General features: G+C 41.3%; 1 protein-coding gene across 7 annotated transcripts in view; it reads left to right on the top strand.

Annotated features, from left to right (window-relative positions):
* FRY (FRY microtubule binding protein) overlaps positions 1-19733 on the top strand; it is a 426693-nt gene that overhangs the window by 360567 nt on the left and 46393 nt on the right. For all 7 annotated transcript variants that reach the window (XM_029209846.1, XM_029209848.1, XM_029209847.1 and 4 more), the window contains 11 exons: positions 229-332; positions 1107-1292; positions 3453-3651; positions 5072-5193; positions 8028-8215; positions 9243-9337; positions 11363-11970; positions 13112-13209; positions 13541-13711; positions 17324-17464; positions 19495-19674. In XM_029209846.1, coding sequence (XP_029065679.1) covers positions 229-332; positions 1107-1292; positions 3453-3651; positions 5072-5193; positions 8028-8215; positions 9243-9337; positions 11363-11970; positions 13112-13209; positions 13541-13711; positions 17324-17464; positions 19495-19674 — 2092 coding nt within the window. The remainder of the gene's footprint in view (positions 1-228; positions 333-1106; positions 1293-3452; positions 3652-5071; positions 5194-8027; positions 8216-9242; positions 9338-11362; positions 11971-13111; positions 13210-13540; positions 13712-17323; positions 17465-19494; positions 19675-19733) is intronic.

Raw genomic sequence — 19733 nt, 5'->3', positions numbered from 1 at the left:
GCCTAGTAACTAGTAGAATCCCCATTATGTGAATTAGCTCAACTGAAGTTTCTTCTCCTCCTAGAGCTCTGTGCTGTGTCAGAAGTTAAACTCCATTTCCCTGGAATAAGGGCCTTACATAATTCTTCAACAAGGTTTACAAGTTGGATGTAATTGTGACCTAATGATCTATCAGTGTATTTTCATCCTCTTCAGAAGTTGCATTAATTTCATCATTTCATTGATTAGGTGCAATATTGCTGTCATTTTTATGACTGAGATGGTGGTGGATCACAGTGTAAGAGAAGATTGGGCTCTTCATCTCCCATTGCTACTCCATGCTGTCTTCTTAGGTAAGACTGGAACCAAGAGGAATTCTAGCCAATAGGGTCCAAAACCTACAGAAGTCACCCATAGAGCTTTCCTTTTACATGGACATCCTGCTTTTCCTCATTTCCAAAATATCTAGTCTCTTCCGTTTTTCACTGTCTTTCTGTGACATCTCTAAAATTCTAGTTGATCAGTCATTGTTTAAAATTGTACTATCACTACAATGTAGAGTGGTACCTTGCCAGTGCTATTTCTATAAAGATATCCAAAACAGGTTGGGCCTCTTTGTGGGTCTTTGGTTCGACATGATAAATTTTAAGCCATGAGACACAGTCGATGCACAGAGAGAAAGAATGTAGAGCATGGTGGGCCAAGCACTGAGATTTTAAAATACTCAAGTTGTAGAGCAAAAAAATGGGAAGAGGAACCAGCCAGGCAGGGAGACTCAAAAGTTCAGTTAGAGAGAGAGAGAGAGAGAAAATGAGAATCTTTCAGTAACAGGGAGATCCAGGGGAGAGAACATCTCAGGAAAGAGGAATGCTAAGCATGTCAGATGCTATGGAGAGGTCAAGAAAAGTCCGTCTATCAGTGCTTTATGAGAACATTTGATTTAAGGAATAAAACATTTTATTTTGCCTAGGACCAACTTCTTTACGTCGGTAACACAAACAATAACAAAGAAAACTAAACATTCTTTTAACATGTTCCTCCTGGGTATCTTGGAGTCTTTACTATCCCTGGAATCTAAACGAGCTGAAGATTTGTTTATGCTAAGAGATTCCACCGTTTTCTTCCAGGTTTGGACCATTACCGGCCTGAAGTCTTTGAACACAGCAAAAAATTGCTTCTTCACCTCTTGATCGCCCTCTCTTGCAACAGCAATTTCCATGCAATTGCTTCCGTGCTCCTGCAGACTCGAGAGATGGGTGAAGCCAAGACTCTAACAGTGCAGCCAGCTTACCAACCCGAGTATCTCTACACAGGTAACAAAAGAAGGAGTGGCCGGGAACCTGAGACAGAGTCACAAGTATGAGGGTAACTCGAGGTGTCACTGGAGCCCAAATTAACTTCTCGGGTGCTATTACCCACCCCCCAGCTTTCTAAGTGGTAAATGACAGGACTATGAATATGCACCATTTCACTTGATGTGAACTTACTTCTCAGAATCTTTCTTCATTAGTAAATATTTTCAAATATACTTTTTACATTGTTATGATGATTGCTGTTTTCATTAAATATGTTCCTATTGGTACAGTGAAAATTAAAATGTCCATTGACCAAGAGCATGAGTCTAGAACAGCCGTGGAGGAAGATGCAGAAAAAAGTGACCATCTCCATCACCTCAAGAGCAGGCGTCACCAAGGTGCCAGATGTTTCACTGTGTACCTTCTAGTTCCCTTGAAGGAATCTATTAAATGACTGACTTTTTTCTGGAAGGCACCGTTAATGGAAGTCTATTAAAAATCATTGCTGTTTTGAAACCAAAAATTTCTTCTTAGAAATGAGGACAGAAAGCATTAGCCGAGTCAAAGAAATGACCCCGTTGTGTCCAAGCTACTCATGAAAACTTTCCCAAAAGGGTTGACCAGCGGTTCTCATTGAGAACCAGAACATTTTAAAATATCTTAAAATGGTGATGAACTGACAGAGTTCTGGGGCTACTTTTCTTTACCTCGTTATTTTGTACATCACATTGGCACTGGATATGGGCTGGCATTTCATAAGTCACCACGTACTTCTCTCGTTACCTTGAAAAGGAAGGACCTTTTATGCACTCTTGTCCTGGGCCCTGTCCTGTCTTCTGACAGACGTTGCGTATTTCTCTGGAAAACAAATCTGAAGTCATTAACTCTGAAATGTAAGGACTTACTGACCTCAGTTTAAGCTCTTTATTTTGAACCAAGCTACACCTAAGTGAAAGTAATCCATCAATAGCCTCTCAGAGACACAAAACTCTCTTTACTGTAGACGACGCTTAAGGAAAAGATTCTGAAGACTGGCTGTTCTAGCTCCCCAAGGTAGGGATGTATTCCGTTAAGCACGTGGCCTTAGAATGAGAAAATTGTAGTCTCTGAATGCATCGGTTTTGTATTCACTATACCACTGATGTGGCATAAAATGGTTTAGAGTGGGGATTTACAAAACCAAAGCGAACACAATATACCGTAGGCAAGACCTTGTAAAATGATTGAAGCTCTATATAGTACACATGGACTAGGTGTACCAAAACTTCGAGAAGTGTCTTCTTTTTATAAACATTTGTTAAATATTTATTGAACACCCAGTTTCAACTACAGTTGCTTTCAAATCCATACTAAAAACCTATGGGATAAAAATTGTCTTCATCTTATTGTAATAGGCAACTGGGGTACAGGGAAGTTACATGACTCCCTGAGATTACACATTAAATGGCAGAGATAATACTCAGACCCAGGGCTTCTTACTCATAATTTAATATATCTGTCAGACACACCAGAACTATGTACTTTTTTATAATTATTAAGTAGGAGAAAAGGAATGGTCGTGTGTATACATTTTCAAACCCACAACCTACCCAGAGATGTAGAATGCTAACTGTAGTATAGTATTTACTTATACCATATTTATTTTGCCTACCTTGAGACATATTTTATTAAAATATATTAATATACACACAGTATTCACAATTCTGGGTACATTTACTCAAAACATTATGTATAATCTACTTATCGCTGGTTAGTGTTGATATCCTCAAAAATGGTATCATTTCACATATTTAAGTTGTCTATTACCCAAGAATAATATACTAACAGCACAGTTAGGTGCACATGCCTAGAGGAGCTATTCATCAGCCTGTGCACGTGTGTGAGAGTGCACACGCAGACACACACACACACGCTGCTTTTGTAGAAAGCGTCAATTAAAACACCAGAGTAGAAAATAGCAGATCGCCCTCTATTACCAAATGCACTCTCGTTTACACAGCAGTGCAATTAATCCGTAAGCAGGGAAAGAGTGTCAGTCTTATTTAATCATAGCCACAGCCAAAATGAAGCGTTTCCCCCCCCCCCAAAATTAAATAACTACACACTTCTTTATGCACACCTCCTGACCTCATTAAGTGCCCGGCCTGCAAGTTCCACCTTGACCTTGTCTTCCGCCAGGTGGCTTTGACTTCCTGAGAGAGGACCAGTCCTCCCCGGTGCCAGACTCGGGGCTGAGCTCCAGTTCCACCTCCTCCAGTATCAGTCTGGGAGACAGCAGTGGGAACCTCCCGCAGATGACCCAAGAGGTTGAAGATGTGGACGCAGCTGGTGAAACAGACGAGAAGGCAAACAAGCTCATTGAGTTTCTGACCACCAGGTAATGAGGGGTCAGGATATGGGCTGCTGTTTTCAGGTCAGTCTTTTGGAAAAGGGACATCACTTTAAAACCACAGATAGAAAAGCAAGCCTGGAGTTCTAGCAAAGTCTTCTTTCTTCTAAATTGTGTCTGCTGGAGTCTGTGTACAAGGCAGACACTGGTAGGCATTGTCACAGTTGAGAGGCAAGGAGATTTTGTGCATAAAGACCCTGCAGCAGGTGGAGGCGGGAGAAGTAGCTCCCAGAGGTGAGCGTGACTTTCACCATCTATTGGAGCTGCCAGGATCTGGGAGTTGAGACTTGGCAAAGAACATCACTCTGGAAAGCAAAGATATTAGCCACGGTCAACCCAGTGGCAGCTGCAGAGAGGACAGCTGTCTGCTCCTGTAGTCCAAGGAGTCATTTCTAAATGGAATTCAGAAGCCAGAAACAGTAAGGATGCATGATAGGAAAGGGATCAAACTAATAATAAATCAAAATCGAGAAAAACTGCGAGCGATCCTGTTTTTTGCAGGTCTTCTGGCTCTTCTAAGGAACAATTTAACTTGGAAGGCTTCCAAATCTCTAGTCCCCTGAGGTCCAGTATTTGTATAAACGCATGCTTACCTGTGACCTGGGGCATGCTGACCTTCCGCAGTGAGTTAAGCCCTGGAAGTCTGGTCTATATAAATATTTGTTATCTAGTATCTCACATGATTTTTCTTTATTCAACTAATGCATCAAGTAAAGCAAAAAATGAAGAGAGAGCATTTTTTTTTCTATTAATGGTTTAGAGTATTGTGTGCACTCAAGTCAATATAGAATTTAACGTACAGGAAGCTCAGGGAGGGGCTGGTGGTGCCTCCATACTGGGTACCTCAGAGACCTGACTGGTTTGTGGAGAAGAAAGATATTGTCACCACTCACTGCTGTCAGTGTTGGGAAGGGTGTTCTCTAAAATTCTCACCCCTGGATCCATCCCATTCTTACTGTAGAAAACCAAATAGACAACAGAGGTTGTATCTTCAAGTTGGTGCTACAGTATTTGGCAACCTAATGATGTGATCCTGATAAAAGCATTATCTCTGCAAATTCTAAGACATAGAAATTGAGTCTGTGTCTAAATCTGTATTTTATTTAACATATTATATCATTTTGTTTAACAGACACATAGCACCTACTGTGTGCTAAATAAACACTGTCCTGGTGAATTGAGAGGTTTTAATTTTGTGGGTAAAACATAAGAAAAAGTGTATCTCCGTCAATTAGCTAGTTCTGTTTTGAGTATGCTCTTACGCTTTAGAAGACTGAAATTTACCACCAAATTAATATGTAAAATTTTTAAAAATGTATGTTGTACCTTTGGAGTTAGAACTGTGTATATGGTTTTAAAAATGCAAAACGATAGTTACATTTTTGACATTTTGTGTGTTTTGTTGAAGGGCATATGGTCCACTTTGGTGCCATGAGGACATCACACCCAAAAATCAGAATTCAAAGAGTGCTGAACAACTCACTAATTTTCTACGTCATGTTGTATCCGTGTTTAGAGATTCCAAATCAGGTACTTCATCCTGTTTCTCCAAATCCCACTTTCAGCATTTTTCTATAATGGAGCTCATTCTCCCCATATAACCACACACTGTGTATGTATTTGTGTGTGGCGGGGCGGGTGTGTGTGTGTAAAATCCTGCATTCGGAAGCAATAGCAAAGGAATAGTCATAGAGGATATTGAAGCTTTTTCAGATGTGCCTGAGTGATAGTTAATGTCACATATACTGATACTTGCATTATGCTCTATCAAATAATTTCCCCAATGTCTCTGTTCTCCTTGCTTCATTTACCTTACTAGAATTAAACTGTGCCTATATTAATTTTATTTAAAGAAGGCCATGAGAGAGAAGTCGTAGTCACTGACTGTCAGACTCAACTGTGAAAACTGTCAGCCTTGCAAACTGTTTTCTTTTAAAAAGAGAATTTTGTGATAAAGTGTTTTCGGCTTTAAAAGTATTTGCTGGCAAGTCCCGTGCCAGTGACCACCCAACGTTCGGAACACAGTCTGATTCTAATTTAGACAGTAGTACCATCACAACATTTAAGCCCTTAGCTGCATTCCATTCAGATTCAGCTTGGCCTGGGCTGATGTGTGTGTGAAATTTAAATTTGGTTCCTCAGCACGCTACAGCAGCTATCCCTGCCTTTTTTCACACAGCAGGCTGGCCACAGTAGATAGGGCTCACCACCTCTCCTGGCTGCTCTGTTAATTAGCACATTTCACAGTTTGAAACATTCCAGATTCGCCACATCTCTTTCCATTATCAGAGGATACTTACTAAAAAACAAAAAATACTGTTAAACTGAAATGGGAAAGTTGTTCTAGGAATAGGATTGCCATTTCTTGTTTTGAGTTTCCCCTCTGGAATTTCTTTGAAATATTAAGACTGCTTTTATTGGTATTTCCCCCGCTTAAAAGTCACTTGATAGCCTAAAGGAAGAAATTTATGATGCATGTGAACTCTTCATTTGTGTAACACTCTTGATTGTATGAAGATACTAAAAATGAGAAAACGTATGAGTACCTTATATAGCATATTCTCAGAGGGTATTTCAGGCTGCTTAGAATATTGTATGTCTTTTCACATCTTGCACGAGATACTTTTACCCACCTCAGTTTCCTTGTACATTGCTACTTTCTGCCTGTTTCCAATCCAGCACAATAAAATGTGTTCCTGGAAACACTTGTATTAGTCAGGGTAGCATAGCTGCTATAACAAATAACCCCCAAAGCTCAGAGACCTAACACAAGAAACTGTTTCTGGACCACATAACAGTTCAATGTGGACATTTGGGAGACAGCCTTCCACCTGGTGCTTCAGGGACCCTCTGCCCTGTGGCCCTGTCATCCCCTAGGCTCGGAGGTCTCAGCCCTCTGTGTCCGTGGGGCAGGTGAAGGAAGAGAGTGTGTGGAGGATTGCTCGGGAGGAGTTTACATGCTAGCTTTGCATGTGACGGCCGGTGCTTCTTCCTACTTTCCACTGGCCAGAACTCAGGCACGAGGTCACACCTGATTTCCAGGAAGGCTGGGAAATGTACGACCAGTGTGTAACAGGGAGTAAAGGAAACCTTTTTCTTTTCTCTGCCACCCATGAAATAGCTTTTCCCAAAGGACATCGTCTTAGTGGTGGTGGGACGGGGGAGGATTCTGCAATCCCACTAGTACAGTTCCAGCAGTATGATTTAAATAAGCTTTTGTTCATTGCCAGGGGACCTAACCCCCATATATTAAATGGCTTAAGTAGAAAAATATGTTTTGAAAAGCAAAATAAAGATGTAAAAAACTATTTTGAAACATCCATTCATATGGGTTTAATCCTGTGTTTACTACCCTGAATGTGTCTAAGTCCATTTTCCAGGACGCTTTGTTGGCTCTGCAGGAACATTCTCTTATACGGTCTTACGTGTCTCTGAGGTGAGACAGCCAAGCAGCAGCTAACAACAGTAACACTGAATTATCCCTCCTGGTCTCATTCGTGAGACAAGCGAATGTGCCACAGAGCCTCTAGACCACGGAGACAGCGCAAGTCGATGTTTTCATCATGTCCTGTGACTCTCGTAACCTGATTTTCTCCCTGTAAAGAGGCACAGCAGGTGTAGGGGTTAGTGGCCCAGTATTCAGTCATGGACTTTCCCTTCTGCTTTCATTTCTGTCTGATCACATGGTTTCCTGAGGACCGAGATTACCTTCATGCTGGTGGAAGAACAAATATTCAGGCGAAAGTTTAAATGATGCCTGCCTTCTCTGCAGTGCCTACACCTCCATATCTGCATGTTTATGGACTCTTCTGAAGAGCAAAGACTTTGGCCCAGGCCTTGGCTATGCTTCGCTTTCCTCTGCATACACAAGTCCTCCAAAAACTTGTTTCTAACAAATTCTCGTATGAAAACAGGAGTGAAAGTATTCTGTGTAAAAAGTACAGAAGAACAATGTCAAACAGTAGCAGTGTAATAGATAATAATACGCTTGTGAGCACATATTATGTATCAGAGACAGTACTAAGCCCTTTTTAAGTTGTTTGATTTTCACAACCCCTCTGAGGTAAATGCTGCTATCCACAAGGGAAAGGCGAGGAAGCAGGCTCGCAGAGAATTAGCTTCTTTCCCAGAGTCCCAAATCCCCCATTCAAATCTAGGACCACCTTGCTCCAAAGCTTCTGACTGTACTCCACTATGCCTCCTTAAGACTGATTCAGATTTGGGTTTTATTTTAAAATGGTTCATTTTTAAATAAGTAGCACCAGGAGGTAGCGCTGTGCAGCTATCCTGTTGTAAACGTGCGGATAACTGGTGTCCGAGGTTTGCAGAGGAGCGGCTGACCTGCTCCCACCCCTGTGCCCTAGGTTTCCACCTGGAGCAGCAGCTGAGTGAAGTTGCTCTGCAGACAGCCCTCGCCAGCTCTTCCAGACACTATGCCGGCCGGTCCTTCCAGATATTCCGGGCCCTCAAACAGCCACTGTCAGCACACGCCTTGTCGGACCTTCTCTCGAGGCTGGTGGAGGTGATTGGAGAGCATGGAGATGAGATTCAGGTACGGAAGGAAAGTCCAGGAACTCACCCTTCTCTCAGCTCAAAGATGGGGTGTTAATAACTTTCTTTGAGCTTTCTTCCTCTCGCCAAGTATCCCAGCCATTTGGACATGTACAATTTATTTTGAAATTCTAGAGGTTGACTTTTATTTTTACAAAAATCACTCCAGGGGGCATTGTTCTAGAAATTCAGTGGACACTTTTATCGAGCCAACAACTGAAATCCTGTGGTGACTCTTGGTGTTGTTTTGTCTTTATTGATTTTATTTGGTGGGGGCTGAGGGAGTTGTCTTGTTTTGTCTTTTCTACTAACAACCTAAGATGCAGTTGTGCAACCTGCCCACCCAGAGAAGGGATCGCTGTTGTATCTGTGCAAAGCACCACACCTGTCTGTGTGGTTAGCCTTCCATAAACTGGGAAAAGTGAAAGAAATAGTGGGGAGAATAGATGCCACAGGAAGACCCTGTGGACTGGGGACCCCAGAGACCGGGGAGCTGGAAAGCCAGGGGCATTACAAGCTCTGTAGCTTGGGCCAAGGCCTTCTTTTCCACCAGAAATGTTCTGCATCTCAGAGGACCTGCATGCCTGTAGACTTCAACTTCTTTTCCTCCTCCTGGCCATTGGCAGTACACTATAAAATGCCCTTGGGACACAGCCCTTCTCATACTTCATCTCTTAATCCTGGCTTTCAGACGTTGCCACTCTGTATTTCACATGCCCACCATCCCCCTCAACAAGGGGCCATGCTTGTCCCTTGCCCCTCCCTGTTGGATTTCAAATGAGATTGATCTGTGGAAGACCTCACAGCTAGGGAAATAAATCTTCATGATTATCTGCTAACTCCTAAGCCATCTGAATTTCCTAAGTGGCCCTTAAAATTTGTTTGTAGCCTTCGTACATTAAAGTAACCATGACTGTCTAACTTTCAATATTACCATTATTTGAATAGTTTGTTTTGATTAAATTTATCTTCATGAAGTTAACAGTAGTTATAAGCAGTACAGAATGTTGTCTTTGCCTGTTTGGCAGGGTTATGTAATGGAAGCACTCCTTACCTTGGAAGCTGCTGTGGATAACTTGTCTGACTGCCTGAAGAACAGTGATCTCTTAACTGTATTATCTCGGTGAGAATCAGTTTAACTTCGTTTTGAAAATCAAATATGCTGTACTGAATATTTGGGAAATGCCTGGACTTTGGGCAATGTCTAAAGAACAAATCCAGTTTTGGAAGTCTGTGTATGATCCAAGAAAGTATGTATGACATTTCCTTAAGTTAAAAAAAAAAAAGTTACAACACACACACACACACACACACACACACACACAGTAGAGAAGTATTTTAAAACATCAGCAAGATAGACAATAAATGGGGCTTCCCTGGTGGCGCAGTGGTTGAGAGTCCGCCTGCCGATGCAGGGGACACGTGCCCCGGTCTGGGAAGATCCCACAAGCCGTGGAGCAACTAGGCGCGTGAGCCATGGCCGCTGAACCTGCACGTGCTCCGCAGCGGGAGAGGCCACAACAGTGAGAGGCCCGCGTACCACAAAAAAAAAACAAAAAAAAAACAGACAATAAATGTTATTTCTAAATAATACAAATATTAATGATTTTTCATTTCTTATTTCTTTATTTTTTCAAATTTTATGTAATTATCCTATTTATTATATTCTATAGAAATAAAGTATTTTATTTTTTAATTTTTAAAAATTTTTTTATTTTGGCCGGCTTCTCATCGTGGTGGCTTCTCTGGTTGTGGAGCATGGGGTCTAAGCGCATGGGCTTCAGTAGTTGTGGCGTGTGGGCTCAGTAGTTGTGGCACACAGGCTCAGTAGTTGTGGCATATGGGCTTAGTTGCTCCATGGCATGTGGGATCTTCCTGGACCAGGGCTCAAACCCATGTCCCCCGCATTGGCAGGAGGATTCTTAACCACTGCGCCACCGGGAAGTCCTATTATTTATTTTTGGCTGCATTGGGCCTTCGCTGCTGCATGCAGCCTTTCTCTAGTTGTGGCGAGTGGGGGCTACTTTTCCTTGCGGTGCGTGGGCTTCTCATTGCAGTGGCCTCTCCTGTTGCAGAGCATGGGCTCTAGGTGCACGAGCTTCAGTAGTTGTGGTACGTGGGCTCAGTAGTTGTGGTGCATGGGCTCAGTCACTCTACAGCATGTGGGATCTTCCCAGGCCATGGATCAAACCCATGTCCCCTGCATTGGCAGGCAGATTCTTAACCACTGTGCCACCAGGGAAGCCCCAAAGTATTATTTTTTAAATGAATATGTATGAAACACAACTGATCAATCACTATAAAAACAGTTAGAATAAATGTTGATTTTACTTGAAGAAATTTCTACCTTAGGATCTTTCTTTTTTTAAATTTTTCAGTTCCTTTTGCTCCTGGCAATGTTTAATAGCCCATTTCAGATCATTCACAATTTTGTATTCTGTTTGTGTAATTAAGCTCAACTTGCTTGAAATTCAGCTGGCAATGTTATATCACGTTGAGCTTTGTTTCATTTTGAAGTTGAACATTTTTATGCATACTTAATTTTAGTGTGATTAATAACATCATACATACTTATCTCTAGAAACCTACAGATTAACCTAAATCAGTAAAAATTTAGCAAGAATGTTCATAAAGAGTTCTATCTTTTCAGCCTGAAATAGATTTAGAAATCATTTTTCATAAACGTTTATAAGTACAAAAATTTTCCTTTGATGCACACATTTACTTTTTTTTCCTAGATATTTCTTTATCTGTTCTTTTTATCAGTCAGTTAATAGAATATTAACATTTGTACCTATCAGGTACATTTTATTTTGTAATTACTCTTACCCAAATTCAAACAAAAAATAAATGAAAGAGCAGTAAACTTTACAGACAACTGCTTATTTCTTTAACTCTTTGATAAGTGGAAATCAGTATTTGGTTTTGTTGGTGAGGGTTGTTCTGATTAAGTTTTGTTTTTCATAGCTTTATGTTTAAGAATAAGGAAACATATTCTTTCGGTTTAAGAATATGGAAAAATGAATAGAAAGTAATATTTCCAAAGAATGATTTTCCTTCCTCATTGTTTGTTGATGGGTCTTGAGAGGACTAGCCTTTCACTGAAATGTGTTGGCTTCCTACTGAACTTTTTAACTTTTATACCCAGCTCTTCATCACCAGACTTAAGCTCTAACGCTAAACTAACAGCAAGCAGAAAGAGCACAGGACAGCTCAATGTGAACCCTGGAACAGCCAGCGGCAGCACAGCAACTGCAGAGCGCAGCCGGCATCAAAGGAGCTTCTCTGTGCCCAAGAAGTTTGGTGTTGTCGACCGGTCCTCAGACCCACCTCGGAGTGCCACCCTGGACAGAATTCAGGCCTGTACCCAACAAGGCCTCTCCTCAAAAACCAGAAGCTCATCTTCCTTGAAGGACAGCCTCACGGACCCATCACACATAAACCATCCAACCAACCTGTTGGCCACCATCTTTTGGGTCACGGTGGCCTTGATGGAATCCGATTTTGAGTTTGAATACCTAATGGCCTTAAGGCTGTTGAACAGACTGCTGGCTCACATGCCACTCGATAAAGCTGAGAACCGAGAAAAACTGGAGAAACTCCAGGCACAGCTCAAGTGGGCGGACTTCTCAGGGTTGCAGCAGCTGCTCCTGAAGGGATTCACCTCTGTCACCACCACCGACCTTACCCTGCAGCTGTTCAGTGTGCTGACACCGGTGTCCAGAGTATCCATGGTGGACTCCTCCCAAGCCATTGGTAAAGCCCACATCACTCGCGCTCCTACGGTTCTGGTCATGGTGGGACTCCTGTTTAGTGTAATAAGATAATGTGGGCTTAGTACTTCTAACGATTCTGCTTAAAAATGGTCCTTTGGGAATGCTTTGTTCTTTCTTTTAAAATTCTATATAAGTCTTAAAATTCTATGTAAGTCTTAATTACGTATATTGTAAGAGATATTTTTAAGGCAATAGCATAAAAGGGGCAGGAGTAATACATAAGACAGTAAGTAATCAATTCTTTATGCTTTCCAGATCAAATTGTAGACAGTGTTGGTTTATTCCATTGCTGTTGTACAGACTTTTATCCCTTTTTTCTTAACTCCTAAATCTTTTATTTTTCTAAGCCTTTCTTTTCCTCTTGAAAATTCCCTTGGTTCCCTATCGTTTTGAATTAAGCCAACAACAAACCAGATTTTTTTTTTTTTTTTTTTTTTGCGGTACATGGGCCTTTCACTGTGTGGCCTCTCCCGTTGTGGAGCACAGGCTCCGGATGCACAGGCTCAGCGGCCATGGCTCACGGGCCCAGCCACTCCGCGGCATGTGGGATCTTCCCGGACCGGGGCACAAACCCATGTCCCCTGCATCAGCAGGTGGACTCTCAACCACTGCGCCACCAGGGAAGCCCCAAACCAGATTTTTAATTACCATGGCATGTGGCCCAGAATTCTTTCCAGGAAGCCAAAGCTTGATACAGTGGCACTAAGCTACTCCTCATCATTTTAAAGAGTCTTTCTGATTACATGAGTAAGACTTAAATGGATTGGCCTGTGTCTTCTCAAGCAGGTTTTCCTTAAAATACATTTTTGATAAAAATTCAAACTAGTGCTTCAGTCCATTTTAATCTGCTTTTTAAAATCTGTGCCAGTCATTCTTATTTGCAACAGTCCGTAGCAAAACAGCCGCTGAACCTGCAAATTACAAATGTACTTCAGTGCCTCCTTTGAAACGGTGCCATTGCAGCTGTACATTTTTCCTGGATTTATGTTAGTTCAGATCAAAGCTGCTTCAAAAGGCTGCTTTTGCAGCACCTCAGAATAATATCTGTAATATGCCTTCCCGCTATTAATGGTTCAAATGCACCATATTCACTTGTCTCCATTGTATCTTCTCTAATCCAGGGTTTCCACTGAATGTCTTGTGTCTTCTGCCCCAGCTGATACAGCATTTTGAAAACCCCGGCCAGTTCTGTAAGGATATAGCCGAAAGGATTGCTCAGGTATGCCTTACAGTTTCAGGCACATTCAAGGCCTAATGGTGGACGGAGATTACCAGGCTCAGACAGGGTGATGAGTTTCATAAACCTGAAAATAATAACTGATATCACTAGTAATTCACATCTCTGGGTGGCTGATTTGCATTGTCGTTTCATTATTGAGAAAACAAGTGGAAAAAAAATTGTGAAAATTAAATTACTAAGCGCCTCTGCAGCTACCCAAAAAAATGTATCGATCAATTTTCCAGGCTGCTGGAGCTTATAGCAAAATTGCTGACATTTCTTCCTTTTCATCAGGCTATTTTATCCCTAATTGATTTTCTTCTTGTAAAAGGTTTGTTTGGAAGAGAAGAACCCCAAACTTTCCAACCTTGCACATGTCATGACTCTTTATAAAACACACAGCTACACGAGGGACTGTACCACGTGGGTCAACGTGGTCTGTCGATACCTTCATGAAGCATACGCTGACATTACCTTGAATATGGTTACCTACCTGGCAGAGGTAAGCTCTTCAATTAAGGATAAAATCTGTTATGGTTTCTATGGGTAAAATATGTATGTAGAACTATAACAATAGCCTTAACTTATTGATCACCTATTATCTACTGGCATAGATGCTGTATGGAAATCCTCACAACAACCCCATGATGTAGGATTCTTTATTTTAACAAAGATTGCGAGGCTCAGCCGGGCTAAGTAATCTGCCACAAGTTTAAGGTGAAATGAGGTGTAGCTGCCTCCAAAGCTTAAACTCCTTTTTACTACACTAATACCTGTCAGACATGGCAGAGATGAGGAGATTTTATCTGCATTATTCTGGGTGTTCAGATCTTATTTAAGGAGTTATTGTGTGGCTTGTATGTTTAATGGCTGTTTGCTCTGAACTCATTAACAAAGCATATATTTTTGAAAAAAACTTTTTATCTTCATCTTTTGTGTTTCTTTTTAAAACTGGGATGGGATTTTTATCCTCATACCAGTGTGTTCCTAGCACATTCATTGCAAACCCCTACTCTCACTTCTGTGTACGCTGATGCTAGAAATACGTACCGCTTTCGGCACGTGATGAAATGTTATTCTTTAGCACCCCCAGACCCCAACTGGTTTACTATACAAGGTCATGAAATCTGTGAGGCAAGTGATTGATAGTATTACCTTGCTTTAGCATTTTCAGCGTTTGCTTTTCCTCTCTGGATCTGCGTTCATGCCTCTTGCTGGGGCCTTTTCAGAAGGGATGAAGACAGTCCATTCTAATTTTTCTTCTATTATATCACCAATTCGGAATGCAGATAGGCTAAGAATCAGCCGTTTTCGGAGAGGCTCCGTAAGACTGGACGCCTCTACCTAGAAAAAGGTAGCTGCCTCGTCCACCAGCATATATAGCTGACCCTGCAGGATTTTGGTTTGCAACACAGATCAGCAATATTGGGCTGTATTCGCACTGTCAACAGCCGAGGATTACTTTGCTCTTTTCACACCCCCATCCCTGGCATTTAAAGAACCTCTCTTAAGTGCCACCCTACTGCTTTTGATAATCACCTTGGTCGCATCTGTCCCTGCAAGAGTTACTAATCCAGCACACACATACCTTAGCACACAAGAAGCACCGGGATAAACAACACAAACGCCCTGCTTACCAAGGCAGCCAACGCCTGTTTTAAAACAAGGTGGACTGGGAGAGAGCAAGGAGGCAAAATTTGTTTGGTTCACTAGTCATAAAAGTTTCAAAAATACAAATGGGCTGTGGTCTGTACATACGATGGAATATTATTCAGGCTTAAAAAGGAATGAAGTACTGACACATGCTACAACATAGATGAACCTTGAAAATATTATGCTAAGTGAAATCAGCCAGACACAAGAGGACAAATACATGATTTCACTTATATGAGGAACACAGAAGAGGCAAATTTATAGCCGCTGTTTCACAGTTATAGAGTTTCAGTTTGGGATGATGAACAAGTCCTGGAAATAAATAGTGGTCATGGTTGCGCAACAATGTGGGTGTACTTAATGCCGCCAAATTGTACACCTAGAAATAGTTAAAATGGTAAATTTTATATGTATTTTACCACCATAAAAAAATAAAGTGGATATCCTAATTTGTTCTGTGCTGCCCTTATCAACAATTGTCACCAAAAGTTTTATTATAAACTTACCTACTCACTACATATGATATAAATTAACTGCTATTTCAGTTAGTCCCATGTTCTTTCAGGTGTTGGCCAGGTACCTACATACAATTTTAGGCAGCTGTGGTCACTGTTTCCATTGAACCTGCTGTGCTCACTTCACACTAACTTTGTATGTGTGTATGTGTTGACATAGCTCACATCTTGTCACTTTCAGTAACTGTGGAACTATATCGTTAACCATCTACCTTTTGTTGCTTGTATTCATCATTTTTTTTAAAGACTTTTTATCAGATTATATTTACCTCATTTTTCCTGGTGGCATTTCCCAAAAAATCTATCCAGGTAAAGCTCATGGATACATTTGGGAAAATGTATGCATTTGGGAAATTGGTCTTCACAGAGATTTTCCCAATTTACAATACTACAAACAATGTATAAATATTCAGGTTATCCCATATCCCCACTAAATTCTATCATTCCATTTATACATGTTTTCAGTTGAATATTTTTATTGGTACTTTAAAATTAATCTCTTTATGTATTTCCTTTCTAGTGAAGATATTCCTTTTTTCATACAACAGATTTGTGGAATTGTATATTTCCTCATCTGTTAACTGTTCAGTTATTTCTTTGGGCCACTTTTTTTTTAAAATTTATTTATTGTATTTTTGGCTGCGTTGGGTCTTCGTTGCTGCATGTGGGCTTCCTCCAGTTGTGGCGAGCGGGGGCTACTCTTCGTTGCAGTGCGCAGGTTTCTCATTGCAGTGGCTTCTCTCGTTGCAGAGCACGGGCTCTAGGCGCGCGGGCTTCAGTAGTTGTGGCACGCGGGCTCTAGAGCGCAGGCTCAGTAGTTGTGGTGCACGGGCTTAGTTGCTCTGCGGCATGTGAGATCTTCCTGGACCAGGGCTCGAACCCATGTCCCCTGCATTGGCAGGCGGATTCCATTGCACCATTGCACCACCAGGGAAACCCTGGGCCACTTTTGATGTGGAATTTCAGCATTTATTTGAATCATCTCTATTAATTTTTAATTTTGAACAGTAACCTTTTTCATTATGTCTGTCACATCAGTTTTCTCATTATTTTGCTTTCCTTTTTGAAAATGTCATTGATTTTTTCCCCCTGATTATAAAAGCAGTATGTGTTCAAAAATAATTATATTATCTAGGGAGAAACACTTGCAACATTTTGTTGGGTTTACTTCCAGCATTATTTCTATGTAACACACCCATTCACATCAATGTTGGCATCATCTATTATATAGAAATTATATATCCTTCCTCTTTCACTTAATATTATCTGATATCCTTTACTGTCTTTAAAAATGTCATTCTATTGACTGCATGATATTTCATCATACAATTTACCATAATTTATGTATCCATTTCCCTAGTGTTTGACGTTTAAATTGCTTACAGAGCTTTCTTGTTTTGTGTGGGTTTTTTGTTTGTTTGTTTGTTTGTCTTACCATTATAAATAATGCCTTGGTGAAATCTCTTACTTAAATCTTAGTATTTATCTCTAGGTTTGGAAACGTTCCTAAAAGTGTAATTAGTATTTCAAAAGATATAAACCCTTTTAGTACTGTTGATCTCAATTGCCAAATTATCCAATTTACATTTCCACTGATGTGTAAGAATACTCTTCTTATATCCTCACCAATACGATCATCAATTTCTAATCTTTGCCAATTCCATAACTGATAAATGTATCTTTCGCTTTCATTTATATTTTTCAGTCATTAGTGATGTTTGATGCTTTCCTTTTGAGGTTTATTTTGTTGCATTCCATTGGGTAATATTATATTTATATACTCAGACCTACCTGCGTTGCCTTTGATAATACCTCCATTTCTTCAGTAGTTAGGATTTTCTTTTCTCTCCTAAGGAAATGTGCAATCATAAAGGTACTAGGAAACCCTGGTGCTTCTGTGTGAAAATCTGGTGTCACACTGACTCACTGTGTGCTTTTCCCCACAGCTGCTGGAGAAGGGCCTCCCCAGCATGCAGCAGCCCCTCCTGCAGGTGATCTACAGTCTGCTCAGCTACATGGACCTTTCTGTCGTTCCGGTAAAGCAGTTCAATGTGGAAGTTCTGAAAACCATTGAAAAATACGTACAAGTGAGTATTTGAACCAGGATGTTTCCAGAAAGTCATTCCAGAAAGATTGAGGCTTTGCATGGAGCTTTCTTTGTACTTGGCCACAGAGCTATATGGGTGCCAGGCTGCATGTTCATTCATTGATACCCGTGGCGTGCTGAGAGCGGCTGAGACGGTGGCCGGCCACACCCTGAGTGGTATCCTGAGGCCGCAGTGCGTTCCTGAGCCTTCGGAGGACACCTCTCTGCCTTTTGGGCTTCTAGGCTGGGGGTTGAAAGCACGCTCCTGGCTGGGAGGGTGGGGGCAGGGTCTCCTTTGAGGGGTCCTGTTTCAATGGAGAAGGAAGAAGCAACTTGCTTGTGCCTGGTTCTAGGCCAGGCGTTTCAAATGCGAACAGTTACTTCAGAGGTTCAAATTGTCCCTTTAGAGTTGAAGGAATTAAGGTTAAGAAAGTGGCATAAATGTACTTGAAAATACTCCAACAAACAAACGTAGTACTTGGTAAGTTTCAGAGTTCAAGGGCAAATGCTAGGTTTTTCTCTGGTTAAACTCATTGACTAAAGCCATACAATTTTAAACTTTTTTTTTTCCATCCTCGCTTCACCAGTCACATTACTTGCAGAAAATTACTTAATGCTAAAAATGATTTTCAAGCTTTTTTTTTTTCCGAGTGGCATTGCTCCAGTAATAGTTGTACCATGTGGTAGGCATTCATTACCACTTTCTCACTTGACACTCATGAGAGACAGAGGGTCAGTCCACATCTTTCTACTAATCATATGCCCCTAGCTTTAAAAACAAGTGATTGTTTTATCAGGCTGCCTATTCTTAGGCCTGTGGGCCCTCCCTGGTACTCAAGACCTTGTCTTGAATGGTGGCTAATTTCATATTCAAACCGTGACCTCCCGTGTGCAGAATTTAACAGTGAAGGAAATGTGTTTTATTTCATGCACTTTATTCCAAGGCCTAGGCAAATAATAACTTTTATCATGCTAGTTTTATCTGTATTCAATATTTTTGTTGGAGAAGTACCTCAGTCGGCTTGGGGTTGTCAGGGATACAAAGAGGGTGAAACAAATGAGACTTACAGGAAGAGTAGGAGTTTGATAAGGCAATAAGGAGAGGAAGGGCGTTCCAGGATGAGGGAATTGCATGAGGAAAGGCACAGAGGCTAAGAGACCTTGGCTGGTTTGGGCAACTCCAGGAGTTGCCTGGGGGAGATTACCCCTGCAGGCCTTCCTCAAAGAGTGTGGATTCCACCTTGTCCACCAGAGGGAGCCCTTGAAGGAGTTTAAGCAGGGAAGTGGCTTGAGCTGAAGATTCTAGAAAGATCACTGTAGCTGGAGTGGGTTTGATGACGGACCCAAGGAGAGGCTGCAGCTGGGGAAACCAGTTAAGAGGCCATTGAAATAGTCCAGGCAGAGGCCAGAGAGGATTCACCTGAGCCAGTGCCAACAGCAATGGAGGGGGCGGGGATCAAGTTCTCAGGAGGGAGGGAAAGAGGGGAGCTAAGAATGGCTCCCAGATTCCTGGGTTAGGTCAGGAGGAAGATGTGGAGAAGAGAAGAGGGCTGAGGGCAGAGGTCAGATGCCCAGGAGCAGATGAGGCAGGAAGAGCCAGAGAAGTAGAAGGAGGACCAGGGACGCTTGGAAACTGGAGGTGGGGAGAATCTTGAGAAACAGTGAGTAGACAGTAGCATAAAATGCAATGAGGGTTGCTGCAGGGGAGGGGGGGCAGTTGTTTGTTTTCTGTTTTGTTTTTCAAACTGAAGAAATACCTCATTAGCAAAAATGGTACCTTGTCATTTTAAACTTTTACTTATTTGAATGTGGACAACACGGGTCCTTTTTATTCTTGTTTCCTAAATGTAGCTCATCTTATGCATAAATTATCTTTTTATGTCATTTGCCTTTTACTTATCACAGAATTTCCTGCACTGTTTTAAATCAATGAGTTCTGACTGGCCATTAGAAGTTTTGGTAGCTGGCGGCATATTGTTTGTTTGTTTTTTTAAAATTATTTTTACCCATTGACTCTTTTATTTCCTTCAGAGCGTCCACTGGAGAGAAGCTTTGAATATCTTGAAGCTAGTAGTTTCTCGATCTGCCAGCCTAGTTTTACCTTCCTACCAACACAGCGACCTTTCAAAGATAGAAATACATCGAGTATGGACCAGTGCATCTAAGGAATTACCTGGGAAAACCCTGGACTTTCACTTTGATATTTCAGAGGTATGTTAACTGTTTCTGTAAACTTTAGCATGAATACATAGTGGCAAAGGTCAGAACTA

The sequence above is a fragment of the Monodon monoceros genome, unplaced genomic scaffold, assembly GCF_005190385.1.
Source record: "Monodon monoceros isolate NGI ecotype Baffin Bay Population unplaced genomic scaffold, NGI_Narwhal_1 Super_Scaffold_8, whole genome shotgun sequence".
Lineage (NCBI taxonomy): Eukaryota > Metazoa > Chordata > Mammalia > Artiodactyla > Monodontidae > Monodon > Monodon monoceros.
Note: the sequence above shows the minus strand (reverse complement) of the source record. Positions and strands in the feature narration are given on the sequence as shown.